The 27,939-nt window shown below is 42.8% G+C and overlaps 1 protein-coding gene across 6 annotated transcripts in view; it reads left to right on the forward strand.

Moving 5' to 3' along the window:
• The first annotated feature begins 5,482 nt into the window (after positions 1 to 5,482).
• The window catches only part of LOC309380579 (zinc-regulated GTPase metalloprotein activator 1A-like), a 30,021-nt gene continuing 7,564 nt past the window's right edge, over positions 5,483 to 27,939 (forward strand). The window contains exons 1-11 of one of the 6 annotated variants that reach the window (XM_081930722.1): positions 5,483 to 5,846; positions 6,768 to 6,920; positions 8,910 to 8,996; positions 10,575 to 10,671; positions 14,486 to 14,577; positions 17,453 to 17,512; positions 18,633 to 18,670; positions 22,419 to 22,465; positions 23,456 to 23,542; positions 24,543 to 24,587; positions 27,110 to 27,166. In XM_081930722.1, the coding sequence (XP_081786848.1) occupies positions 6,788 to 6,920; positions 8,910 to 8,996; positions 10,575 to 10,671; positions 14,486 to 14,577; positions 17,453 to 17,512; positions 18,633 to 18,670; positions 22,419 to 22,465; positions 23,456 to 23,542; positions 24,543 to 24,587; positions 27,110 to 27,166 (743 nt within the window). In that variant the 5' untranslated portion in view covers positions 5,483 to 5,846; positions 6,768 to 6,787. The remainder of the gene's footprint in view (positions 5,847 to 6,767; positions 6,921 to 8,909; positions 8,997 to 10,574; positions 10,672 to 14,485; positions 14,578 to 17,452; positions 17,513 to 18,632; positions 18,671 to 22,418; positions 22,466 to 23,455; positions 23,543 to 24,542; positions 24,588 to 27,109; positions 27,167 to 27,939) is intronic. The other 5 variants (XR_014172987.1, XM_081930718.1, XM_081930720.1 and 2 more) reach the window with 5 other exon arrangements.

Below are 27,939 nucleotides of genomic sequence, written 5' to 3' on the forward strand. Positions count from 1 at the left end.
GTCCCTAGCCCGCCGGAGATCATCAACCAGCGCAACCAAGGCAGTTTCAGTCCCATGGTGAGGCCTGAATCCCGATTGGAAGGGATCCAAATGGTCCGTTTCCTCCAGGCGTGCTTGGAGTTGTTCAGCAACCACCCGCTCAATCACCTTGCCCAAGAATGGCAGATTTGAGACTGGGCGATAGTTGGCCAAATTGGCCGGGTCTAAAGATGTTTTTTTAAGAAGCGGTTTAATGACCGCCTCTTTCAGCGGGTCTGGGAAGGCTCCCTCACAGAGGGAAGCATTCACCACCCCGCAGAGCCCATCGCCCAGCCCTTCCCGGCTCGCTTTTATCAGCCAGGATGGGCAAGGATCAAGGAGACAGGTGGTCGGTTTCACTCGTCGAAGCAGCCTGTCCACATCCTCGGAGGTAACAGATTGGAATTGATCCCATATAACAGGACCAGACAGAACTCTAGCACTCTCCCGCCCTGGCCCTGCTCCCACGGTGGAGTCTACCTCCTTCTGAATCTGAGCGATTTTATCTGCAAAAAACTTTGCAAAAGCATTGCAGGAGATCTTGGGGTCCCTACCAGGCCCCGGTGGTACAGGTGGTTCCGATAAACTGCGAACCACCTGAAAAAGTCTCCTGCTGCTGTTTTCTGCAGATGCAATGGAGGCGGCGAAGAAGGCCCTCTTCGCCGTCGCCATTGCCACTTGGTAGGCTCGACGTTGAGCTCTAACCCGTGTCCGGTCTGATTCAGAATGAGTTTTCCGCCACCGGCGCTCTAGCCGTCTCAACGATTGTTTCATCACCCTCAGCTCCGGGGGAAACCACGGGGCTGTCCGGGCTCCATGCAATCGGAGAGGGCGCTTCGGAGCCAGACAGTCAATAGCCCTGGTTAACTCCGCATTCCAACGTGCCACCAGGGAATCAGCTGAAAGGCCATCAACAAGGGGCTGCTCGGGACTCCGTGGAAAGCATGGTCTCCATGGGGCTGTGCCTGAATAAGTTTGACCCAACTCATAGTCATGGACATGCCTTAAACCTGGTGTTTACCTCTATGGATGTGGGTGATCTGACAATAAGTAAAAGCGAAACAAAAGAAGTGCGATGGTCAGATCACTTCCTGGTGCAACTGGACTTCTCTGCGGCCCTTCCCCTCTGCAGGGAGGTGGGACCAATTCAGATGGTCTGCCCCATGGAACTTAATGGATCCAAATGGTTTCCAGAGAGTGGTAAGGGATGCTTTATCCCATGTTGATGGCCTTTCAGCTGATTCCCTGGTGGCCCGCTGGAATGCAGAGTTAACCAGGACTATCGACTGTCTTGCTCCAAAGCGCCCCCTCCAATTGTATGGAGCCCGGACAGCCCCATGGTTTTCCCTGGAGCTGAGAGCTGCCGGTGGCAGAAAACTCATTTTGAACCGGACCAGACATGGGTTAGAGCTCAACGTCGAGCCTACCAAGTGGTGATAGTGAGGGCAAAGTGTACTTCCTTCACCACCTCTACTGCATCTGCAGAAAATAGTAGCAGGAGACTCTTTCAGGTGGTTCACAATTTAACTGAACCACGTTTGCCACCGGGGTCTGGTAAAATATTTCCTGCAACGATTTTGCAAAGTTTTTTGCAGATAAAGTCACTCAGTTTCAGGAAAAGGTAGACTCCACCATGGGAGCAGGGCCAGGGTAGGAGAGTGCTAGAGCCCCGTCTGGTTGAGTTGCATGGAATCAATTCCAATCTGTTACCTCCAAGGATGTGGACAGGCTGCTTAGACAAGTGAAACTGACCATCTGTCTCCTTGATCCTTGCCCATCCTAGCATATAAAAGTGAGCCAGGAAGAGCTGGGCAATGGGCTTGGTGTGGTGGTGAATGCTTCTCTTTGTGAGGGAGCTTTCCCAGACCTGCTGGAAGAGGCAGTCATTAAACCGCATCTTAAAAAAACATCTCTAGACCTGGCCAATATGGCCAACTATCACCCAGTCTCAAATCTTCCATTCTTGGGCAAGGTATAGAGCGAGTAGTTGCTGAACAACTCCAGGCACGCCTGGAAGAAGCGGACCATTTGGATCCCTTCCATTCAGGATTCAGGCCTCATCATGGGACTGAAACTGCCTTGCTCGTGCTGCTCGATGATCTCCAGCGGGCTAGGGACAAAGGTGAGAGCTGTTTCCTAGTTCTGTTGGATCTCTCAGTGGCTTTTGATACCATCAACCATCACATTCTTCTGGACCGTCTAGAGGGGCTGGGAGCACTGTTATACAGTGGTTCTGCTCCTTCCTCCTGGGCTGTGTTCAGAAAGTGGTGGGGAGGGGGATGAGTGTTCAGACCCCTGGGCTCTCACTTGTGGGGTGCCTCAGGGTTCCGTCCTCTCCCCCATGCTTTTCAACATCTATATGAAGTTGCTGGGAGAGAGCATCGGGGGTTGCGGCTGGGTGTTCATCAGTATGTGGATGACACTCAGCTCTACCTCTCTTTCAAATTGGAACCAGTGAAGGCAGTGAATGTCCTTTGTGAGTGTCTGGAGGCGGTTGGAGGATGGATTTAATGGCTTGAGATAGAATCCTAACAAGACAGAAGTACTGTTCTTGGGGGACAGGGGGCGGGCAGATTTGGGGGACTCCCTGGTCCTGAATAGGGCAACTGTGCCCCTGAATGTTGGGTTGAAATAACGACAGACAAGTGGTGAGTGTCATATGGGAGGCATCTCTCGAGCATGTCTCGGGGAGTCCCTTTTATTGAATATTACAGCATTGCCACGTATGTGCTTATTGCTGATGGGTTAACACAAATACAATACAAGGGTTGCATATAAGCATTAATCACCAATAGATTAAAGGGTGGGAAAGGGAACACAGAATTGGACAGGCGTGAAAACCTCCTTATTAAACTTTTACTAGTGATTGATATAGCATTCATCTGTAGATGTGTTCAGCTATGCATTAAGAACAGGTCAGGGTACGAACTCAATGTGAACTGAACATTCTAGGAATGTTTCAGCTTAGAACGGTTTGCGCAGCATCATATGCAGAAGCGAAGCTTAGAAGCAAGACTTCCCATCAGGCCACAGTCATGTGCAGAAGCAAGGCTTTCCTTCACCTGAAGGTCCAGATGCTCAGTCTGGGAGTCATTTTGGACTCCCAGCTGTTCATGGAGGCACAGGTTAATTCTGTGTCCAGGGCAGCTGTCTACCAGGTCCATCTGGTATGCAGGCTGAGACCCTACTTGCCCACGGACTGTCTCGCCAGAGTGGTGCATGCTCTAGTTATCTCCGGCTTGGACTACTGCAATGTGCTCTACGTGGTGCAACCTTTGGAAGTGACCCGGAAACTACAACTAATCCAGAATGCGGCAGCCAGACTGGTGATTGGGAAAGGCTGCCGAGACCACATAACACCGGTCTTGAAAGACTTACATTGGCTCCCAGTACGTTTCCGAGCACAATTCAAAGTGTTGGTGTTGCCCTTTAAAGACCTAAACGCCTTCGGCCCAGTACACCCGAAGGAGCGTCTCCACCCCTATCGCTCTGCCTGGACACTGAGATCCAGCTCTGGTGGTTCCCTCACTATGAGAAGCCAAGCTACAGGGAACCAGGCAGAGGGCCTACTCGGTAGTGGCGCCCGCCCTACGAAACGCCCTCCCATCAGATGTCAAAGAGATAAACAACTATCTGACTTTAGAAGAAATCTGAAGGCAGCCCTGTTTAGGGAAGTTTTTAATGACTGATGTTTTATTGTATTTTTAATCTTTATTGGAAGCCGCCCAGAGTGGGTGGGGAAACCCCGCCAGATGGGCAGGGTATAAATAAATTATTATTATCCAAAACAATTTTTTTTCCCCTTCCAGTAGCACCTTAAAGACCAACTAAGTTAGTTCTTGGTATGAGCTTTCGTGTGCATGCACACTTCTTCAGATACACTGAAACAGAAGTTACCAGACCCTTCTATATAGTGAGAAGGTGGGGAGGGGTATTACTCAGAAGGGTGGTGGGAATGGGTGATTGGCAGATAGCTGTGATGAGCCTGTTGACTCTTAAGGACTGCAATAGGTCTTACAGGAAAAAGCAAGGGGTGAGAAGGTGAAAAATGGCTTTGTCATGTATAATGAGATAAGAATCCAATGTCTTTGTTCAGACCAGGTCTCTCCATGGTTTTAAGTTTGGTAATAAGTTGCAATTCAGCAGCTTCTCTTTCCAGTCTATTTCTGAAATTCCTTTGTAGTAAAACAGCTACTTTGAGATCTTGTATAGAATGTCCTGGGAAATTATTATTATCCATCCTCCAACTGCCTACAGGCACTCACATAGGACATTCACTGCCTGTTACCTGGATTCAAGAACTAAGGTATTTACCATCTCAAAAGAGGCCACCGGTGACCAATTTTGTCAGACAGGAGACAAGCCACATTTTTGAATTTCTGTTTTAGACTGCCTTTTTCTGTGACATGTGTATGATACTTTTGGGTAGTCTTTGACCAAGGGACTGGGCAATTTTCAAAATCTTTAAAAGTTATTGCACACCCTTGTTCCAGGTCCTCCTCACTCCTCTGTTGCAAATGAAAAATAAAATCTTCCTTGCTTTCACTGGGCCCTGCCTCCGCTCAATTCTCTCTGACCATTGATGGCCAGCCACCCCTGCGGCCCTGCCCTTGCTACACCCCCACTCACAGTTTGCCTGGCGGGACTCACACGAAGCAGTGTTCATGAGCAGCCGTCTTTCCGTGTGGGGCTGATTTGGAGACTATTGGCACTTTTTCAAAGCCACGTGAAAACCAAACTCATAGCTGTCAACCTTCCCTTTTTTTGTGGGAAATCCCCTTATTCCAGCGCTGTTTCCCGCTGCTTCCCGCTGCTATCCCAGATTGTTAGATAACCCGTAGACTGTCCCCGGTACAGGTGAGGCTGCTGATCCCTTATTTTCGAGGCTGCTGATCCCTTATTTTCAAATCTGAAAGTTGGCAGCTATGACAAAACTATAACCAGCTTCTCTGATTCAGGAATGGAGCATAGCTCCATATGGCTGGATGGAAGAATTTGCCATTTCAGATGGGTGCTTCTAATGCTACCAACCCATTGCTCTTTCCACCCTTAGCTATGGGCAAAGCACCTTTTCTGCAGGAGCATCCACCCCACTGTGCTCCTTCCTGGTATTGCCGCGCAGAACAATCCACCCAAGCACCCAAGTCTTTCACAATTGATTTTAAAATCTTTTTTTTTAATTCACTGAAGGGTGTGTGTGTTTCTTTTTAAAAAGGTGCAATTATAGAATTCTGGTTTGTGAAGTTTCGCCGGGAGCTGAAGCTCTGTAAACTACAGGGCCCAGAATTCCTTGAGTGAGAGGAGGGGTCCGCTGCCTCCCCGAACCTTCTTCCTGTGACGCCGATGCCGACAGGCCAAGATGCCCTCTGACGTCTCCGATGACGCGGCCCTTCGCAGCAGGAAGGAACCGACGTTCCTCGCCTGGGAAGGAAGCTGAGGCGCGCATGCGTGCTTGGCTGGGTAGGAGGCGACGGGGCGGAGCTTGCAGGTGCGCGAGAGAAGGCAGGGCGGCTGTCCGTCCAATAGGTGCCTCTTCTGCACGAACTCCTGCGCATGTGCAGAGTGTGGCGGGGCTTCCTCGCGCAGCGGGGTCCCGCGAGATCTGCGCGGGGCTTCCGGATCTCCTTTGGGGTCGCGAAGGAGCGAGGAATTCCGCCGCGGGACCCGACCCCCCGCCTTCGGGGACCCGATTCGGAATCTGCTTGGCGTTTCTAATCCTCACCTCAGGCATTATCTCTGGCTCCGAAGAGTCGAAAAGGGTGACGACATTATTCTTCAGCCTCCAGGCCTCGCTCCTCTCAGTAAATGGAGGGCAGCTTTCGCCCCTGGTGAGAACACCCTCTGAATGTGCCGTCTGGAGCACTGGATATTTGCCCTTTACTAAGGAAGGGTTGGGGGGGGCAGCGGCCTCCCCCCAATCAAGTAAACAAATAAAAACGCTAAACTAAAAGTAGATATAATCAGAATATATTTTTGCAAAATACTTTCATTAAATATTTTACTTTAGACTTTTAAAAATAAGATGGAAAAAATAATGTTCTTTGTAATTTTGCAAAATATTTCAGCCGCATGAAAGATTCTCCCTGATGTAACTTCCTAGTTTTCAGTGATTGAGGATTTTGACAGAATTTTCTGAACACTTGGGGTCAAAAGAAAGTAGTTTAAAACAACTGTTGTTGAGGCATTCCAAATCTGCAAGAGAGCCAGGCAGATGGTGACAGGTGCATGTCCCTCCCCCCCCCCCCCCAGCTATGCCTTCAGTGGAGGTAGGTACTGCACACAGTGTTGATGTCAGCGATCACATGGTCTGCAGGTTTTTCCTTGCTGTGAGGCTGTGTTCAAGTGCAGAACCTGACCTGATCCCATAGGAGTGAATGGCAGCCATTTAGTATTGTGGGAGAAAGTAAAGTGGAACACTTCTTCACACCAAGTCCTGCTCTTAGTGATGCAGTGATTGAAACCTAAGGCATTGAGCAACTGGCCTCTTCCTATCTGAATGGCTCCATTCTGGATTGTTTTGCTTTATTGTGCTGCAAGGTAGGAGACTGGCTTTTATATAGATTTAGGGGGAAACTGCATGATGCTTCAATGAGGAATATGTGAGGGGCAAAAATGAGGCATAGCACACATGGTTGTGAAGAGTTAGGGTTTCAGGGTCTCTTATTCACAGCCCTCTGGTTCCTATTGTTTAAAGGCTTCCCTTCTTGAGCCCTTCCCCATTGGTTTTAACTGTTGTCTTTGATTGGCAGGTGGTTATAGTGACTCAGAAATGGAAGGCTCTACTGTGGAGGAAGAAGAGGATTGCCCTGAGCTGATTCCAATAAGAGAACAGCAGATAAATGACCATGCAGGACAGGATATTCCATATAAGATTCCTGTTACCATTATTACTGGCTATTTAGGTAATAAACTGTATGCCAAATTGTCACTGTAGGGTGCTTAATAATGCATTTTTATTATTATATGGAACTATGCTTTGTTTTATTTAAAAGTAGTATTACATCAATTTTTGCACTTGTCTTGTTTTCCTTGTATATGCTCTATACTAGAGAAGAGTATAGTAGAGTTCATGTAAGAAATTTAAACTAATGTAAAAAAATAAGTAAATTTTGTTATGAATTAAATCCCTGTGCTGTTGACGTGATATGATTAGAGAGCAAGGATGTTCAGGTCAGTTGCTGGAGCATCAAGCCTGCATTTAGAAGCAAAGAAATGCCTTATACTGGTTCTCTTTGTGAGATGGAGAATTAGTTTGCAGCAGCCCATCACCTAATTTGCACAGAAGCTTACATGCATTGTATAATCTCTAGGTAAATCAGAAGTCAAGATGCAAATATCAGTCATGATGCTGATTCCCTGCTTTGCAGGATTGGAGCATCTGTACAGGGCTAAATTGCTATCACAGATAAGTTTTTGAGTTCTATGACAGCAAGGTGATGATGGTGCCTTGGCATCTTTGAAGGGGGTAGAGTCATGGTGCGCTTCTTGACCACTAAGAAACATCATTATTTTTACCTCAAAGACATTTCTATAACTTTAATTGAATCAAGAACTTATTAAAATTGCATTTTTTTTAGCCCCCAGAAATTTGACCAAAGTACATTGAAGTTTATTTCCTACTTTCAAAGTTGGTTTCATAAGTTTCTGAAGATATGCCATGATATCCAATCTAGGAGTTTTCCATTGTTCGGTGTACAGTGGTGCCTCGCAAGACGAAATTAATTCGTTCCGCAAGTCTTTTCGTCTTGCGAGTTTTTCGTCTTGCGAAGCACGGTTTCCCATAGGAATGCATTAAAAATCAATTAATGCGTTCCTATGGAAACCGCCTTCAGACCAGGTCCGGGGACAGTCCGTCCCCCGACCTCTTCTGAAGGCCGGCGGGGGGCGAAAGTCTTTGCTTCCCCCCCGCCTACCTTCCCGGGACAGCGGAGAAACGCAGCGCTGCGTTTCTCCGCTCTCCCGGGAAGGCAGGCAGGGGGGAGCAAAGACTTTTGCCCCCCGCCAGCCTTCAGAAGAGGTCCAGGACCTCTTCTGAAGGCGGGTGGCGGCCAAATGTCTTTGCTCCCCTCCCGCCTGCCTTCAAAAGCCGTCCGGGGGCTTTTAAATTGCCCCGGGACAGCGGAGAATGCTCCCCCCGCCTGCCTTCAAAAGCCCTCCGGGACAGCGGAGAAACGCAAAGCCTTTCCCCCCCCCCTCCGGCCTTCAGAAGAGGTCCAGGAAGGCCAGCGGGGGCGAAAGTCTTTGCTCCCCCCCCCGCCTTCAAAAGCCATCCGGGATAGCGGGAAGCGCTTCCCTGCTATCCCGGACTGCTTTTAAAATGCTGGCGGTGGGGACAAAGCCTTTCGCCCCCGCCGGCCTTCCTGGACCTCTTCTGAAGGCCGGAGGGCGGGAAAAGGCTTTGCTCCCCACCGCTAGCATTTAAAAGAGGTCCCCGGAGATTTCCCTACGGGCTTACTTCTTGCGAAGCAAGCCCATAGGGAAATTTGTTTTGCGAAGCGCCTCCAAAACGGAAAACCCTTTCGTCTAGCGGGTTTTTCGTCTTGCGGGGCACCACTGTAGTTGTTTATAAATACTGGGAAATGAGTTTGTAGTGATCAAAACACACACATATACAGGGTGTTAAAATTACATGATGAAGCAAAGAAAGAAATGTTTTTAGTGTAACTTGAAAAATGTGCTGTGTCCCATAAATTTATATTAAGAACATGAGGTCCATCTTAAGATAATATGTGCAATGTTTGTGAAGAGATCAGAAATTAAGATTAACATTTCAGGATGTTCTGGTCACTGTCTGTAAAGTTCTATTTGAAAGCATATTTTTATTTCTAAGTTGTATATGTATATGTATTTATGCATTTTCTTTGAATAAAAAGTTTGTTCTGTTTTTTTAGGTGCTGGAAAAACCACTCTTCTTAATTATATTTTGACAGAACAGCACAACAAGAGGATAGCAATTATTCTAAATGAATTTGGTGAAGGTATGTATAACTATGCATAAAACAAAAAGGTTTTATATATCAGAGCCTAAATCTTGTAAAAATAAAAATGTTCTTGAAACACTTTGCACACTTACATCCTTGAGAGAGGAAAAAACTCATTTTTTATCTTTTAAATTATTTGAAGTACAATTGTTGCTTAGAAACATGTACATCTGCTCACCCAGCCGTATATGTTTGGGTGCTCTTTGGTATTAGACTAATCCCTGTAGGCTGAATAAATAGTATTTTCAACCAGCACAAAGGTTCTCAGCTGACTTTTCAAGGTATGAAGTACCTTGTTTGATCAGCTGGGATGGCATTGTTTTAGGATATTATAATCTAGACTGCTCTTTATGAGGTGTGGAACAAAATTAAACCCTACCTGAATTCCCATTTTGTTTAGTAAAAGGTGCACACCTCACTTGTCATGTCTTCATTCAGACATCAATCCATGGTCTTCATCTAGTTTAGAGGAGAGGCTCAGCAATACAAATTGTCTGAAGAGTTTCCTCTTTCTTACTATATTTTCCTTTTACCTCTTATTCATGTTAGTACCGTATTTTTCGCCCTATAGGACGCACTTTTTCCCCTCCAAAAATGAAGGGGAAATGCGTGTGCGTCCTATGGGGCGAATGCAGGCTTTCGCTGAAGCCTGGAGAGCGAGAGGGGGCGGTGCGCACGGACCACTCTCACTCTCCAGGCTTCAGGAGAGCCGCAGCGCCAGTCCCACAAGGTTGGGGGACAGCGGGGAGGCGGAACGCCGCCATCCCGCTGTCTTCCGATGTGGTTTGGAGGCTGACGGCGGGGAGACGCGTGCTTCTCCCGGCCGCCAGCCCTGCAAGCTCCGGGGACAGCTGGGAGGCGCAGCGTGTCCTCCCTCAGTCCCCGGACCTGATCTGCAGGCGGGCGACGGGGAGAAGAGCGCTTCTCCCTGCTGCCTGCCCCGCAAGCTCTGGGACAGCTGGGAGGCGCAGCGCGTCCTCCCTCTGTCCCCGGACCTGATCTGCAGGCGGGCGACGGGGAGAAGAGCGCTTCTCCCCGCTGCCTGCCCCGCAAGCTCCGGGGACAGCTGGGAGGCGCAGCGCGTCCTCCCTCTGTCCCCGGACCTGATCTGCAGGCGGGCGGCGGGGAGAAGAGCGCTTCTCCCCGCTGCCTGCCCCGCAAGCTCCGGGGACAGCTGGGAGGCGCAGCCGGCCCCACAAGCGCCTGGGGGGGGGAAATAAATTTTTTTTCTTTATTTCCCCCCAAAAAAACTTGGTGCGTCCTATGGGCCGGTGCGTCCTATGGGGCGAAAAATACGGTATGTTATAACTGAAGTATAAGACGGTATGAAGTATGAAAGGTTCTCAGCCTAATTAAAATGGAGTTTGATTTGGACTTAGACTAGGATTTTTTTGGCCACCCTTGGCTAAAGGTATAATGTCTTAGTCCGAGAAGAATATAAGCCAAGACATTTTGGATTCTGCTTTGTCACTGCTGGAGTTTTGATCATTGTGCCTGCTCTCTCACGTTTATCAGACAGAATGAAAATTGAGTGTAAGATACAATGTTACGGTAGTATTTTTCTTGTATTTTCAGGAAGCGCCTTGGAAAAATCCTTGGCTGTAAGTCAGGGTGGAGAACTCTATGAAGAATGGCTGGAACTCAGAAATGGATGTCTATGCTGTTCTGTAAAGTAAGGGGTTTTTTTAAGGTAAGGTAAAGGACCCATGTGGCACTGTGGTCTAAACCACTGAGCCTCTTGAGCTTGCCAATCGCAAGGTCGGCAGTTCAAATCCACACAACGGGGTGAGCTCCCATTAGTTTGCAAACCCAGCTCCTGCCAACCTTGCAGTTCGAAAGCATACCAGTACATGACCCGGAAAAGCTGTCTGCAGACAAATGCCGGCTCCCTCGGCCTGAAAGCGGAGATGAGTGTTGCACCTCATAGTCACATTCGACTGGACTTAACTGTCCAGGGGTCCTTTACCTTACCTTTCACCTTTTAAAACAACAACCACTGACTTTAAAATTGATCCTTTTCCTTTTAACTCATGTGTCTTCATAGTTCAGCATGATTCTCCTGTAGTTATTAAGTAGTTCTCCTGTGGCAGGAACCAGTTGGTGAGAATTCCAGTGTTAAAAAAAATACATAATATATTGCTGTTTATTAAAGTTGTGTTCTGCCTTCAACCCAAAGATTCCCAGGGCAGTACATAGCAACCTACTTAAAACACAGTGAATATAAGAGCCAACAATAAAGAAAATAAGTATCAGAAAAAGACCTCAAAGATCAAACAGTCTAGCAGCAGTTGAGATCATACATCTAAGATTCCACCTAAACATTAGGAAGAACTTCCTGCCAGTAAGAGCTGTTTGACAGTGGAATTTACTGCCAAGGAGTGTGGTGGAGTCTCCTTCTTTGGAGGTCTTTAAGCAGAGGCTTGACAACCATATGTCAGGAGTGCTCTGATGGTGTTTCCTGCTTGGCAGGGGGTTGGACTCGATGGCCCTTGTGGTCTCTTCCAACTCTATGATTCTATGATCAATTCCCATAGGTCTGAAGTAACAAATGCAACTTAAGCTGATGCCTAAAAACAGTAGAGGACAAATGTGGGGAGGGAGCTCTGCATTTGGGGTGCCATTATTCAAGAGCGCCTGTTCTGTGCTATTACCCTGAGATTAAGAGTCTCTTGCTCTACTGACTGAGCTATTCCATGATCCCATTTTGTGGAGCCAGTCAACAAGCTGGAGGTCACATTCTGCACCACCTGGAGTTTTTAAAACCACCACAGCCCCAAGTTGAGAGCTTTACAGTAGTCTAAGCAAGAGGTTGTAAGAGCACTTAGTACTATAGCCATGCTATCTTGCTTCAGGTAAAGAAAAAGCTAGTGAACCAGCCAGAGATAGGCATAGGTGTTCCTTTGCCACAAAAGACACCTAGGTTCCAAGTGGCAGTGATGACTCCAACAACAGCCACAAGTTACAAACATCAGAAGAAGGATCTCTCTTCAGAACAGACATCTCCCAACACGAGGAACCACTCAACATCAATCTCTTCATCTTACCAGGATTCAGCTTCCATTTATTGGTCCTCATGAATCCATTGCTGCCTCCAGATACCAGTCTATCACCTGACTTGTTGCATGTTATCAACATACTGATGGTACTATACTCCAAGCTGCTGGGCAACAGATCTCAACTGCTTCATATAAATGCTAAAAAGCTGTAGAGATAAGATGGGATTGCAGGACCCCACAGCACAAGTGCCAGGGAACTAAACAAAGGTCTCCCAGTGCTGCTCTTTGGTGTTGGTCTTGCGAATAAAAGCAGAGGTCTTGTAGTATGGTGTTTCCAACTCCCAGCCCACAGAAGCTGGCCTAGGAGAATACAGGATCAGTTGCATAAAAAGCCATGGAGAGATTGAGGAGAATTAACAGGGTCACAGTCCTCCATCCCTTTCTTCAGAAAGGTCATCAGTTTGAGAGACCAAATCTATTTAATTCTGAACCTGGGTCTGAGTCCAGATTGAAATGTGTCTGGACAGCTTCATTCAGATGCTGTTGGAGCTCACCATGCAAAAGGGGGCATTTTTGTCCAGGCATTATTCAATACCTCTGTGTCGAGAAGGTCTTCTGGGGATGGGGCCTTACCACTGCCTCCTTCAGGAAGCTCAGAAGCATCAAGGACTTTGATTTTGTGTACATTTTCTCATTATTCCTATTCTTTTTTAATATGAGAAAAATGGCTTATAGGGAGACTTAATAATAATATTTTTTGCAAGCTGAGCTAGATGAATCAAATTCATTTGTGTTTTAAATAAATAACATTAGCCTCTGTAGGACCAAACCTGAAAATTAGTTGCTTTTTTAATGATTTCATATTGAAACCAATGAATACAGTGGTAACTCAGGTTACATACGCTTCAGGTTACAAACTCCGCTAACCCAGAAATAGTGCTTCAGGTTAAGAACTTTGCTTCAGGATGAGAACAGAAATTGTGTTCCAGCAGCGCAGCGGCAGCAGGAGGCTCTATTAGCTAAAGTGGTGCTTCAGGTTAAGAACAGTTTCAGGTTAAGTACGGACCTTTGGAATGAATTAAGTACTTAACCTGAGGTACCACTGTATACTGAAGAAGATGCAAGATAGCAGAAATGTGCTGAAGGTTGGATATGTGGAAGCACTTAAAAAAAAAATTAGGATGGATTTTTAAAACAAGCTTCCAATTACAGGGTATGAGGTACTGTAGTTTGTAAAAGTTTTTTAAAAGCCCTGATGAACTTATTATTTTTTTATTATTTTATTTATTTGCTACACTTTGCTACACTTTTTACTGCCTAATAACAAAGTTCTATGAGTGAATTATAATAAAATTTATTACCATGTAGATTTCTAATTTGGATACTAAATAGGTTTTAGGATAGTATTGTGTTTCATTTAAAAAGTACTGTAGAGGCTGAGAGAATGGCTGCTTCTTGAAAACACTGATGTGCTGGACTTAGAAGGTTTCAACAATGTATTTGGTTGGCATGCTTATTTGTGGTATGATAAGGTAAAAGCACATAAAGCATTTAAAAATCATACTGTCAGAAAAGCACTGTTTAATGTTTGGATAAGATATAAGGATTTGTTAGAAAATAAAACCCCAATATGGTTGTCACCAATGGAAGCGAAGGCTCAGAAAAAACTCAATATGGAGCCCAAATGGCCGAAATATTGGGAAATTCTAGAACAAGATGGAGACAGAATAAAACTGCAGAGCTTTGAAAAATTGAAAAACAGAGTGCGAGATTGGCTCCATTATTACCAAATAATGGAGGCATATAACTTGGAGAAAAAAGTTGGCTTCCAGGTGGAAAAATCAAAATTGGAAACAGAATTGTTAGATCCCAAAATTAAGAATTTGTCAAGAATGTATAACTTGCTGTTGAAATGGACTGGCAGAAATGACTGGCAGAATCCGAGACCAGGGAGAAGAGTCGGTGGAAAAAGATTGGAAAAAATTCAAAGATTATTTACAGAAATACTGTAAAATTAATAAATGTTAGAAAAATGTTGAAATGAAGTTATATGGCTTTAGCAGAAAGGTTATAAGGAATTAAGTACAAATAGTTTTTTAATGTATTAAAGGGGGGGGAAAGGTTAGAATAGGTTAAGATAAATTACAGGACAGAAAACTGAGGAAGATGGAAAGGAATTGCAGAAACAGTTAATTGAAGTGGAATACAAAAAGGGAGGTGTGAGGAGGTCGTGGAAACAAGTGAATGAAAGATAAGCTACGGAAATTATGAATGTGTTCTAAATTGTGTTTCTTGTGTTTTGTTAATTTAATGTTTTAGTGTGATATGTAGTGTTTTAGTTTTTGTGTTGTATTGTTTTGTTGAATTCATTTTTTCTTTTTCTTTTATAGTCTTTAAACTGTTAATAAATATCATTTAAAAAAATAGAAAGTACTGTAGCATAAATAGCAATAAAGATAATTCCTTTTAAATGATTTCTTTTTTCCTCAGGGACAATGGTTTGAAGGCTATTGAAAATTTAATGCAGAAGAAAGGCAAGTTTGACTACATCTTGCTAGAGACAACTGGATTGGCAGATCCAGGTAAATATAATTTGGGGAAGGGGGTGGATTAAGAGTGCCCCATTGAATTCAGTAGGATGTGGTTAGGATTGTGTTGTGAGAATCTGGGTTGAAATTTTTCTTTATGAGATGAGCAGAAATGCATTGGGTATTCCGTTGTGCCTGTCTGTCAGGATGTAGATGTAGCTTGGATACAAAAGAAAAAGAATGAAATTGTCAGGAAACAAGAGTAGCCAAAGGTGATTCCACAACAACCATCCTTTCTGTCAATAGTGCTTTTTATAACCCCTACAATTCAAGAACCTGATGGATCAGGCCAAAGACCCATTTAGTCCAGCATCCTGTTCTCACACTAGCCAACCACAAACAGAGAGAGCATTTTTTGAAACCTAAAGAGCAACATCAATGCAAAATCTTCTTGCTCCTCTCAAACCTCTAGTCACACAAACATTTATGGTATCCAGGAGTGGCTTGTCAGTGAGGCGTGGTGAAGCCATTTGCCTTGGGTGGCAGATCTGCCCCCCAGCCCTGCTACACCTTGGCTCACACTGCTGCCACAGTACTGTTGCCTTCACTGCTGCGCCCTTGCTGCTGCATTGGCAGTAGCGTGGGGGCAGGTGAGGGGACACTTCTGTGGCGACTTTGGGGGTGGCTTTGAGCATAAGAGGGATGCGGGTGGCGCTGTGGGCAAAACCTCAGCGCCTAGGACTTGCCGATCGCATGGTTGGCGGTTCGAATCCCCGCAACGGGGTGCACTCCCGTCGTTCGGTCCCAGGGGCCTGCCTACCTAGCAGTTCGAAAGCACCCCCGGGTGCAAGTAGATAAATAGGGACCGCTTACCAGCGGGAAGGTAAACAGTGTTCTGTGTGCTGCGCTGGCTCGCCAGATGCAGCTTGTCACGCTGGCCACGTGACCCGGAAGTGTCTGCGGACAGCGCTGGCTCCCGGCCTATAGAGTGAGATGAGCGCACAACCCTAGAATCTGGCAAGACTGGCCCGTACGGGCAGGGGTACCTTTACCTTTTTGAGCATTTTGCTTACTGTGACAAAACATCTCAGACCAGCCCACAACAGCTATAATTATATTTGGTCTAAAAGCTAATCTGAGAAAGGCAGGATAAAAAAAAATTGCTTAAGAATTCATATTTAGGATTTGGCTGTATGCCCTGTTTTCCATGGGAAAAGCTGTGTGTCTAGACTTACAACAAGATACAGAATCTAGATGGAATCTTTCTTATTTAATTCTAGCCCCTTGGGGGCTTCAGTGAAATCAAATGTACTCTAGTATAATATGCTTTTTAAACCCTTCTTGAAGTTGCATATAGTCCAGCAGTACATAGTCCTTGCAAAAAATAAAGCCTAAACAGTCATTGTGATGAATAAAAGCTGCCTAAATATTTTATGGGCCATTTTAATTAAACCTCTGAGCTGTTGGCTAGGAGGGTGAATAAAATTCCTTTTTGCAATTCAATTGTTTCGTGTTAAGGAGACTGACACTCTGCATTTCAAAGCAAAATAATTGTAATGGTAAAATAATTTTCTTCAAAAGAAATAACATTGATTCTGTTTCTGTTATACACAAATCCTATTTCAGTTTAGTTGAAAAACTATTAAGGCATTTGAGAAAGAAATCAATAGATTCTGTGGCCCTTGCTGTATATTGCATGAGTAATCACTATAAACAGCTGACAGGTATTTTAGTCGTGACACCCAGTGATGCTTGGGAGACCACATCTTGTCACCTCGGGTGGACAGCAGTCTTCAGCTGTTATTGTTTATGCCTGTGTGTTTCGTTTTTTAAGACAGCCCTGGAATCAATTATATTTGTGAGCTTTTGAAAAAAAAAATACTTTCATTGCTGTCTATTTCTTGCATCCTTCATGTTGTGACATAAGTGCATGTTGAACGTCAATACAAATTTTGATTTCTTATTTTTCAAAATACAGCATCCTGCAGAAGTTTTGTTAATTCTTTACTGTTCAGTAATAAATGTTCATGTATTCACACTTTTCCACAAAGGAAAGATAAAGAATTTTACAGATTCTTACTAAATAATTTTCAGACTGTTCTGTATTAAAAATGGGTATCCCTTAACTCCAGAGAATCCAATATGTTTTAAAACTTTACAGGTGTGATGATCTGGACTACAATCCTAACTTCACTTACCCAAGAGTAAGCTCCATTGAATTCAGTGGGGTTTACTTCAGAGTAGACATGGTTAGGATTGCAGCCGTGGTTCTTTCTGTAGGTTGGAGTTGCTCCCATAAAATCATATTGGTGAGAAGAATTTAATTCTGTATATAATAGTTAACTCCAGCCATGGGTAAGAGTAGTGTGTGATTTCAGACCTAGTAATTGCATTCTTCAGTTCATAATTTCTAAACACTTTTGTTCCATAATAGTGTTACATGCCTGGTTGAAAGTATGTATCATTGATATCTATAGCCATAACGTCTAAGAGACAATTGTCCTGAACATTGTTTTAAATTTAGGGGAAAGAGCACTCCCATGCATACAGATGGCAGTTACAAGTCAGAAATGACAATTGTAATATCTAAGCCATGGTGTGTTTATCAATGCACAATTTGAAGGTAGGCTGGCTAAAAAATGTTGCCTTCTTAACAATGGTGCTGTTTTAAGTGAAAAAAAAACTGCCCAAGATACTAGCCAGAGGTTTTCAGTACTGGTAATGTAGATCAAATATATGTTTCTATGTGCCTTTGAATAATTTAGGGCAAGTAAAATCTGATTTGGCCTAAATATAGCCACTGGGTTGCCCCCCCAACTTTCTGATTTTCTTTAGCCTTTATGAATTGCAGAAAAGTAACAGTTTTTCAACCAGTTTTTAAAAACCTGCCTTTTGTGATGCATATATATTCTGAGCTATGTATTGATAGGTGCTGTTGCCTCCATGTTTTGGGTTGATGCTGAATTAGGAAGTGACATTTATCTTGATGGTAAGAAATTAAATCCAAGTTACTCAATTGTTTTTCTAGTGCATGTTTGGGAAACTTTGTTCCCACAGGGGCCACATTCTTTGGGGGGAGGATACATCCCTGCAGTGTGTTGGCACAGAGCAGACAGTGGGTGGGGGCACAGTTGTAGTTTCTTATACATGCACACACACTCTTCTCTCCCCTCACATATCCATTCACACATACTTCCCCCCCTTCCCCTCTCTCTTCCCTCCCCAGCTTACATTGATATCAAAGGTCTCTCCCTCTTCCCAAGCCTCTTTAATCTAGTGCAGGGCCCAGCGAACTTTTTTAGCAGGGGGCCGGTCCACTGTCTCTCAGACCTTGTGGGGGGTCTGGATTATATTTTGAAAAAAAGAAGAGTGAAATCCTATGCCCCACAAATAACCCAGAGATACATTTTAAATAAAAGCACACATTCTACTCATGTAAAAACACGCGGATTCCCAGATCGCCTGCGGGCCGGATTTAGAAGGCGATTGGGCCGGCCCCGGCCCCTGGGCCTTAGTTTGCCTACCCATGATCTAGTGTATGTACATTATGAGTTCAAGATAGCAATGTGCATAATGTGTGCTAATGATTTTAGACAGTATGCGTGAAGGTGGGTAAAATGACTAGGTTCTATAGTTTAGAGCATGGATAGGGAGCCTCTATGTTGAGGGTCACATTGTCTTATGGTTAGTTTTGTCAGGGCTGCCTTCTAGCAGTGGGCAGGACTAGAACCAAAAGTGGGCAGGGTCATCCCATTTCTCTCTTCTCTTCCTCCCCTTCCAACAGGCTGATAGATGAGGGACACTACATTCTTGCTGGAGGTCTGAACTAGACACTTGCCAAGGATTTTTCTTCCCTTTTCCTTCCTTTCGTCCATTCGCTTTGATTCCCCAATCCTGTTTCTCACTCCCTTTTCCTTCTCTTCTTTTAGACTCCTTATGACCTACATAAAACTAGGCCAAAGCCAAGCCATATGTTGCTGACCACTGGTTTAGAGATCTCTGATGGTTTTTCCTATCTCTATGTAGAAAAGCTGAAGAGCAACTTTGACTTCACTTTGCTGTTTGTGCTTCTCAAGTTCAAATTCCTATCTACAAACTTCTTTTTGCAGGTATCATATCTGTTGTTGATGCAAAGTATGGACTACAGGTAAAGTAGTAAGACTGCAATTATTACTCAGTAAAGTACTTGTTCCTTGCATCTTTTTTCTAGACTACACAAAAATAAAAACAGATTTTATTCTTATAGAATCATAGAATAGAATCATAGAATCCTAGTGAGCAAAGAAAGAAAGACTCCAAAAAGGCTTTGAAATAATTAATGTATAATATTCAGTAGATTTGGTGGACAGAGTGCCTGAAGAACTATGGATGGAGGCTCACAACATTATACAGGAAGCAGCAACGAAAACCATCCCAAAGAAAAGGAAATGCAAGAAAGCAAAGTGGCTGTCCAACGAGGCCTTACAAATAGCGGGAGATAGAAGGCAAGCAAAATGTGAGGGAGATAGTGAAAGATACAGGAAATTGAATGCAGATTTCCAAAAAATAGCAAGGAGAGACAAGAAGGCCTTCTTAAATGAGCAATGCAAAGAAATAGAGGAAAACAACAGAATGGGAAGAAACAGAGATCTGTTCAAGAAAATGGAGATATGAAAGGAACATTTCGTACAAAGATTACCATAATAAAGGACAAAAGTGGTAAGGACCTAACAGAAGCAGAAGACATCAAGAAGAGGTGGCAAGAATACACAGAGGAATTATACCAGAAAGATATGGATGGCTCATACACCCCAAGTAGTGTGGTTGCTGACCTTGAGCCAGCATCCTAGAGAGTGAAGACAAATAGGACTTAGAAAGCACTGCAAATAACAAGGCCAGTGGAAGTGAGGGTATTCCAGCTGAACTATTTAAAATTTTAAAAGATGATGCTGTTAAGGTGCTACACTCAATACGCCAGCAAGTTTGGAAAACTCAGCAGTGGCCAGAGGATTGGAGAAGATCAGTTTACCTCCCAATCCCAAAGAAGGGCAGTGCCAAAGAATGCTCCAACTACCGCACAATTGCACTCATTTCACACGCTAGCAAGGTTATGCTTAAAATTCTACAAGGTAGGCTCAAGCAGTATGTGGACAGAGAACTCCCAGAAGTGCAAGCTGGATTTAGAAGAGGCAGAGGAACAAAAGACCAAATTGCAAACATGCGCTGGATTATGGAGAAAGCTAGAGAGTTCCAGAAAGACATCTACTTCTGCTTCATTGACTATGCAAAAGCTTTTGAATGTGTCGACCACAGCAAACTATGGCAAGTTCTTAAAGAAATGGGAGTGCCTGATGACCTCATCTATCTCCTGAGAAATCTCTATGTGGGACAAGAAGCTACAGTTAGAACTGGATATAAAACAACTGATTGGTTCAAAATTGGGAAAGAAGTATGACAAGGCTGTATATTGTCTCCCTGCTTATTTAATTTATATGCAGAATTCATCATGCGAAAGGCTGGGCTAGATGAATCCCAAGCCGGAATTAAGATTGCTGGAAGAAATATCAGATACACAGATGATACCTTGATGGCAGAATTAAAGAATCTTTTAATGAGGGTGAAAGAGGAGAGCGCAAAATATGGTTTGAAGCTCAACATCAAAAAAACGAAGATCATGGCCGCTGGGCCCATCACCTCCTGGCAAATAGAAGGGGAAGAAATGGAGGCAGTGAGACATTTTACTTTCTTGGGCTCCATGATCACTGCAGATGGTGACAGGAGCCACAAAATTAAAAGACGCCTGCTTCTTGGGAGAAAAGCAATGACAAACCTAGACAGCATCTTAAAAAGTAGAGACATCACCTTGCCAACAAAGGTCCGTATGGTTAAAGCTATGGTTTTCCCAGTAGTGATGTATGGAAGTGAGAGCTGGACCATCAAGAAGGCCGATCGCTGAAGAATTGATGCTTTTGAATTATGGTGCTGGAGGAGACTCTTGAGAATCCCATGGACTGCAAGAAGATCCAACCTCTCCATTCTTTGGCCACCTCATGAGAAGAGAAGACTCCCTGGAAAAGACCCTGATGTTGGGAAAGATAGAGGGCACAAGGAGAAGGGGATGACAGAGGACGAGATAGTTGGATAGTGTTCTCGAAGGTACCAGCATGTGTTTGACCAAACTGCGGGAGGCAGTGGAAGACAGGAGTGCCTGGCATGCTCTGGTCCACGGGGTCACGAAGAGTCGGACACGACTAAACAACAACAACAACAACAACAACAACAACACCACATTCAGTAGCTTTGGAATTCAATGCATTATCTTGCATTCTTAAATCAGTAAACAGATACAAAGCTTGACATGCTGTCAGTGTGATAGCAGCTTTAAAATTTTGTCAGTTATATGCCAAATAAATAACTTTTGCTTTGTGTAGAAACTTTGTGCCCTTGTCCAATTCCTCCGGTTTCAAAGCTTGACGTCCACCTTGGCTTGTGATTTAAAGAATTCTGGAGGCAATACAACAATGACACTAGGATAATAGGCAGCAATTTAGAGGTGTCATGCTTCATGGATCTAGCCTAGTCCATGTAAAGCTGAGAAATTGTACCCTGTGGCTTGCAAGCCAAATTGAAATGGATGTGGTACTTGATATCATGGGCTGTCACTCTAATGGGATTGTCACCCAGCAATCTGAAATATTCATGTTTTAATCAAAAGGCAAACGATTGGACAACTTGCAGTGACAGGTCACAACTCTGAGGACCTAAAGCAATGCTATTAACACTCTTCTTTGCAAATCTACAAAGCCTGACAGTGTTTCAGTTTCATGCAGAAGAATAAATGAATGTTGGAGTTACAGAGAAAAGGTCAAAAGAGAGGTCATGTTCTCGTCATCCTGTTATTGCACAAACTCTTCAAACCACTTAGTCAGAGAACAGTTTTGACTGGAGATGTCAGGAAAATAGACATTGTGCAATGAAATTGTTTTGAGGATTCAGTAGCATTTAAAGTAGCAACAACCTCTATTAGTTAAAAGAAGTTTGCTCTTTTTCCCCCATTCAGGGGCTGCTGAAAAAATTGCCTACATTAGAAAAATATTTATATTGAATTTCCTTATTGAAACATTGCTGTTTGTAAATAAGTTACTCCTTACCTAAAGTTAGTGAAAAGTAAATAAATTTATTCGGAGCTTGTAGATGGAACGCACTTGTTACAGTTTGGGTGCCCATGATGTACGTTAGTATAACTCTCACTGCTATGTAAAGCTTGAAGCATAAATTTAAAATTATTTCAATTATGGTCCTGGAACATGGATAATCATGTAGATGAATAAGTTAACTGTGCAGTCCTATACGTATTTACATGGGGGAAGCTCTCCCTGAACTTAATAGAAATTACTTTTAAACAGGCATGAACATAATGACGTAGTATGTACATTATAGAATCATAGAATTGTAGAGTTGAAAGGGACCCCAAGGGTCATCTAGTCCCAATACCGTACACTGTTGAATTAATAAATTTATTACTTCTGTGGACACACAAATCCATGGATTTTGTCTTCTGTGCAAAAACCATCTGTAAACGTTTCGAAGTCAGAAGTATTGAGACAAATCCAAAAGTCTTTGAATTATGACAGCTGGACAACATGAGCCTCAAAGCATTTCACCTTGCATACTGTCTCTTAAGCTAGTTCACATCCTTTGAAGCACATGGGCCTTAAGACTTTGTATGTGTAAATTCATGGTTGCAAGTAACCCAAGCTTTCCTTCTAAATCAGTTATTTTTGTCTGAACAGAAGAGCTAAATGATGACCTCAGTAGTTGCGGCATAAAGTGCCTTCAGTATCTGTCAGCAATTCAGTTAATAATAAAATCAATTTTCCTATTGTAACTGTCTTTTTTTTTTAATCTTTGTTTAGCATCTCTTAGAAGAAAAACCCAGTGGCCTTATCAATGAAGCAGCTAGGTATTACTACAACGACCATTTTCTATGTGTGTGAATCCTGAACTGTTTATTGGGAAGCATAGTATTGTAAGGCAGCCTTGACCAAGGACATTATTAATATTGAGTTTTACTTTCTAGACCTGACTCGCTTGTTCTAGCTGTTTTCATTTTGTGGATTTATCCTGTTGTACCAGTTTCTTTGTGGTAGTTTTATTTTGTTAAATTTCATTTCCAGTATTCATTTTTTCTGATTTGTACTCCAATTTAATGTCAAGTTGCCAGCAGCATTTCACTGTATCTTTTTTTAAATATGGATGCTAGCCATTTAGACAAATTGCTCTTAAGGACACGGATAAGAGAAAAACTGCATAGGACAGTGGCTAAAAGTGTGAACTGGGATACCCCTGATTCAAATCTCACTTTAGTCATGAACTCCATAAATCCTTCTGACACCTTCTCTCAACTTCAGCCCACCCCCATCTACAGTCTACTGAGCTTGGTAAAGTTTACTTGGGCAATATATGTGAAGGGTTTTGCAGCATCATAACACAACCCTAGTCTTGATATAACATATTGACCCGAATATAAGCTGCACCCAAATATAAGCCGCAGCTTTAAAATTGGAGGGGGGGAGGAGAAAAAAAATACCCGAATATAAGCCGTTCCATTCCTCGCTGCTCCTGGCTGCATACTTGGGGGGGGGGAGCTGCGCTGCGTTGCCAGCGGCCTTTCCCCTTCCTGGTTCTCTCCCTTCCCTGCCTTAGGGGAGAGGATATGGAACTATGTGCTGCTTCGCCACGCTCCTGGCCCTGTTTGCCCTGCAAATATAAGCCACACATTGAACTTTTTATGGTTGGAATTTGGGGGGGAAGTGCAGCTTATATTTAGGCCAATACGGTATAAATGGAATTTCTGTTAACAGTGGCAAAAAGATCAATCCTGTATTGATAGACAATGAAGAGTTCACTCCTGCACCTCCTATTCATGAGTTCACTCTTTTTTCTTGTGTAGACAGATTGCATTAGCAGATCTTATAATTCTCAATAAAACTGATTTGGTTTCTCAAGAAGCACTGATGAAACTGAGAACAGCTATCAGGTAAGCAAGAATAAATTATAGGTGCTGGTGAATTTTTCTTCAACTCCTACCTGTTTTCTATCTATGCCTGGTAGCAACTAGAATTGCAGATTGCATGATTACTATGACAGTATGGGTTAGGACTCAAGAGGAAAGTGTATGCTTTCTTTCTGGAGAGCAGTCAGCTGTATTTACTTGCTGCAAGCTTGATGTTTTGCTTGCATCAAGCAGACTAAAGTGTTAGTGTAGTAGCTGCATAATCCTTTCTTAATTCTGATGGGTTTTACATGGATCAGCGTCAGTCTTTCAAGGAGAAATGATCAGTACTCAAGTTATTCTGAAATACAGGCATTTGTGGCCTTATAAAAAGAGGGGCAGTGGCATGTTCTAACAGATTTGGACACAATTTAAGGAGTGTAAAATGTTGCGTGTAGTTGGGGGTGGAATAAAAAATGGTTTGTACCTATATTCTACATCCCTAACCAATAAATGAATAAAAAATAGGTATCCTTCAAAATTTGAACTTATCCAAATGTTTAGTGCAACCAAAAAGTATGCACAAAATACATAAGTATGCACAACATACAAAACCACATTCTATTAGGGAACATTACTTGCAGAAATGTCTCTGTGCAGAAGAATGCATACAAATTTTCATGCATACGTTTTAAGGGGGGGAAATGTAACAGGAGTGAACTGAACTTACGGTTAGAAAAATGAGAAATGGATTGAAAACTAAATTGACAGATGTGTCCATGCTTACCCACAGTGCGCCATGATTCTGAAGTTTGACACCATTAGACCGAAAACCCCTCTACCCCCAGTTTTTCCTTGACTTGCCCCAGATCCTCACAAACTGTGCATGGAGTTTGCAGGGTTTTGTTAGTGTCTTTACTTCTTGAGAACTTACGCTCCCAGCATTGAAGAGTATCAGATATAGGTAAAGATATATATGGCTGGGTACAACTGTTCTTGCCACAATCTAAATTTATGTTTCTTCTCTTTTTTTCAATGATGTTAGGTCAATAAATGGAGTTGTCAAAATTTTAGAAACTAAGAGATCCAGGTAATGATAATGTAAATCAGAAATAGTTATTGCCACTTTTCCTTCCTCTTGTGATTGCTACATATTGATCTGAAATGTATATTTGGTCAAGAAAGGTAACATATGGCCCATAGGCAGTACCCACTTGGGTTTGGTTTGGTTTTCTTCTCTGACTATTCCTGTTGCCTGGAAGCTGGAGACTGTGTGGAAGACAAGAAGATTATTTTGTCTGTTCCGCTTTACTAAGGACCATAGCAAGGCTGGTGTAGCCTTCCAAGAGCTTTTTGTAGGCTACCCCACATTACACTATTCAAAGTAAAGGCTTGCCTACTCAGATGTTCTGTTCCAACAGTGTCCAACTGGGTCATTTGTAAATACCGTAATCTCTATATTAATTTGAATTAAGTCCTATCTGCAAATTAGGAGTTGGTATCTGAAATTAAAAAGTCCTACTCTAAAAGCCCCTTGGTTAGCTAGCATCTCAGAGTTCCATAGGGACTCTGCAAAACAGGCTGAAAATTAGCAGTCACTAGATACTGTCATATATATGTTTATACAGCCTTAAATAGTTTGTATTTTGTAAATTAGTTTTTCAAACATTCAGTAGGGTAATTTGTGTCTCATTATTATCAGTGCAACAGTCATGGGGGGAGTAAGCTTCTAAAGCTAGTAAATTTTCTTCGTTGTATCATATTAACTATCCTATTCATTCTAGGAAGTATTTTCCTAAGCACCATAAGCAAGCATAATGGACTTTATAGCAGTGCAGGCCTCTTCCTTGTCTGAATCGCACAGTATAAAGTGGAGCGAGATAATATATTTTATATATTTTCTGAGGTAGGCAATTGTGTGGGCATCAAAGGTCATGTGTGACAATCCTATATTTTACCTGACAGCAACACCAAAATACAGTGCAACAAACATTTTTCTGGTGTATGAGTTCACATACACATGAGTTCACAAGCAATATATATATAGAGAGAGAGAGAGAGCAAGGTAATCAGCTGAATACTGCATTTCAAGACATTTAATCCTGTTAACAGAACCATTGATATAACTTATTAGGAATTCTGCCTTCAATCTGCTCCATTCTGGAGGCTTTGCCCTGTGCTAAACAGTTGCCCTATGAAGATTCTTCTCTGTAGTGACGGCCATGTTAATTTATATGGATTACCGTCCTTGCAATTCTTTTGTTCAGGTAGGAAGGAGGAAAGTGTTAAAATAGCTTCAAAAACTTTTAAAAATTCTATTAAGGGGGACTCGAAATATAAAGTACTATAGCTCACCTTTTTTAATGCACAGTTATTCTGTGGGTATATTACCTTGCCAATATTTTACATTTTCTGTTGATCAGAGCTATTCTTCCCACAGGACACTGTATAAACAGTATTGTTAATGTGGCCAATGTATATGACACTTTTCAAAAGAGTTCAGCTTCCAGAACCAGCGGTAGATGTTGGTAGGAGGTGCTGAGCAATTCTTAAGATCTGATAATTTCATTGTGTGTTCTAAGAGTGATATGTAGTTGCTTGTTGAATATATTTTTTAAAAAACTGAGACAGAAATATGATTTTTTGTTGTATATTTTATACATCTTAAACTATATTTAAACTGCTTCGTAGGAACAAGCCAGGTTAAAATCAAAGTTTAAGATTGGCTTGTTCTCAACCCAGCATTAAAACTGCAGTTCCCCAGGTTTTGATGTGACAGGGTACTGTGGCTAGTTTAAAACTAAAACTTCTCTTTTACAAAAGCTCAAAAGAGGAGGAGTGGGAGCATGCAAGTCCAAGGCTCACAGCGGCTCATTTCCTGAACTCATACAGTCCAGGAAACTGTATTTTCCTACCACAGGTGCCAACTTGAATAAAATATTGAGGGAGCCCAGGTAAGCCCTGCCCTATATAATCAGTTACAAGTTGCGGTGCACACACACCATTTGAATGCCAATGCCCATTAACTGGGGAGCTGGCCCCCTCAAATATTTTAGGGTGGGCTCTGAAGGGACCTTGGCCCCTAGGAGTTGGTGCCTGTGTTTCCTCCTATGTCTGAACTGAGCCTTAGGAACTCAAAATATCCTTACTACTTGTAACCGTGATATGCTTTTTTCAGCCCCCCCCATTCCATTCATGCTTCCTTTCTTCTATTGAATACAGATTTTGGAGCACTGCAGAGAGCAGATAGTTCAAACACAGCTGGCCATAAATGAAAGAGAATATTTGCTTATGCTGTTATTTGTGCATTACAGTGATTTCTCTTAGAAAAAGGTCTTGCTTTAAATTAAAAAGAAGTGGTCACTCCATAGGACTCCTTTCTCTGTTTTGCAGTTGTCTTTTTAATATGACAGCCTCTCCCCACTAGATCCCAGACATTTATTGAGAGTCCCTTGACCATCAAGAGAAGCTTTTCAGGGGCTGCAGGGTGGGGGGAGAAGGAAAGTGGAAAAGCCTTTTTATAAAAGAGGCCTTCTGCTCATCCATAGGCTGCATGCAACCCATAAAACACTTCAGTAGGGGAAAAGTAAATTTATTTGTTTTTTTTCTTAGAGTTGACATCTCTGATGTCTTAGATCTTCATGCTTTTGATAGTTTGTCAGGAAAAAGGTAAGATTTTATTTTACACTGTTACTTGATCAGCAAATTGCTAGCTTTTACATAAGAATTATGTATAGTTATGATTTAGAATTCAACTTGTAGCACAGTCTCAGGTACACACCCAGGTTCAGAACTGCCATAATTAGTCAGTTATATCCAACTAATTGAACCTAAATTAGTCATGTCTAGTAACTCCAGTGAGTCGACTCTGAGTACAGCTAGCATTAGATACAACCCATGGTCTTTAGGTATTATTATTAATTGAATTTATATACCACTCTATACCCAGAGGTACCCAAGTTAGAGAAGGAGTGAGCTGAAAATGTAGTTAATTACTTAATACTGTATTGTATTAAGTACTAATACTGAACAGAAATTCACCAAAGATTAGTCAACTGCAAATATTACATTAAAATCAGTTCAGTTCAGTTCAGTTTCAGCCAAAGGCCATTATTAACAATAGTATTAATAAAAGAATACAGAAAATACATCCATAATACAAACAAAACAAAACAAAAGGTTTACCAAGTTCCAGACCATTAAAACACAGTTTCCCTTGTACATCTCAGACATTATCAATTCTAATATTATTTTGCCTTTAAAAAATCCAATTTCCCAACATCTTTTTTGGATGCTTTCTAGTCAGTTATGGTATATTAGAGGAGAGCATTTGCTTTTCTATAATTACCACTAGGCCTGGGCTTATCCTGATCATTTGTTAATGGATAATCCCTTTGATTTCTGGAAAATGGATTGCTGGCAGGGTAGGAGTTTTGAGCCTC

The sequence above is a fragment of the Podarcis melisellensis genome, assembly GCF_964234715.1.
Source record: "Podarcis melisellensis genome assembly, chromosome: 11".
Classification (NCBI taxonomy): Eukaryota; Metazoa; Chordata; class Lepidosauria; order Squamata; family Lacertidae; genus Podarcis; species Podarcis melisellensis.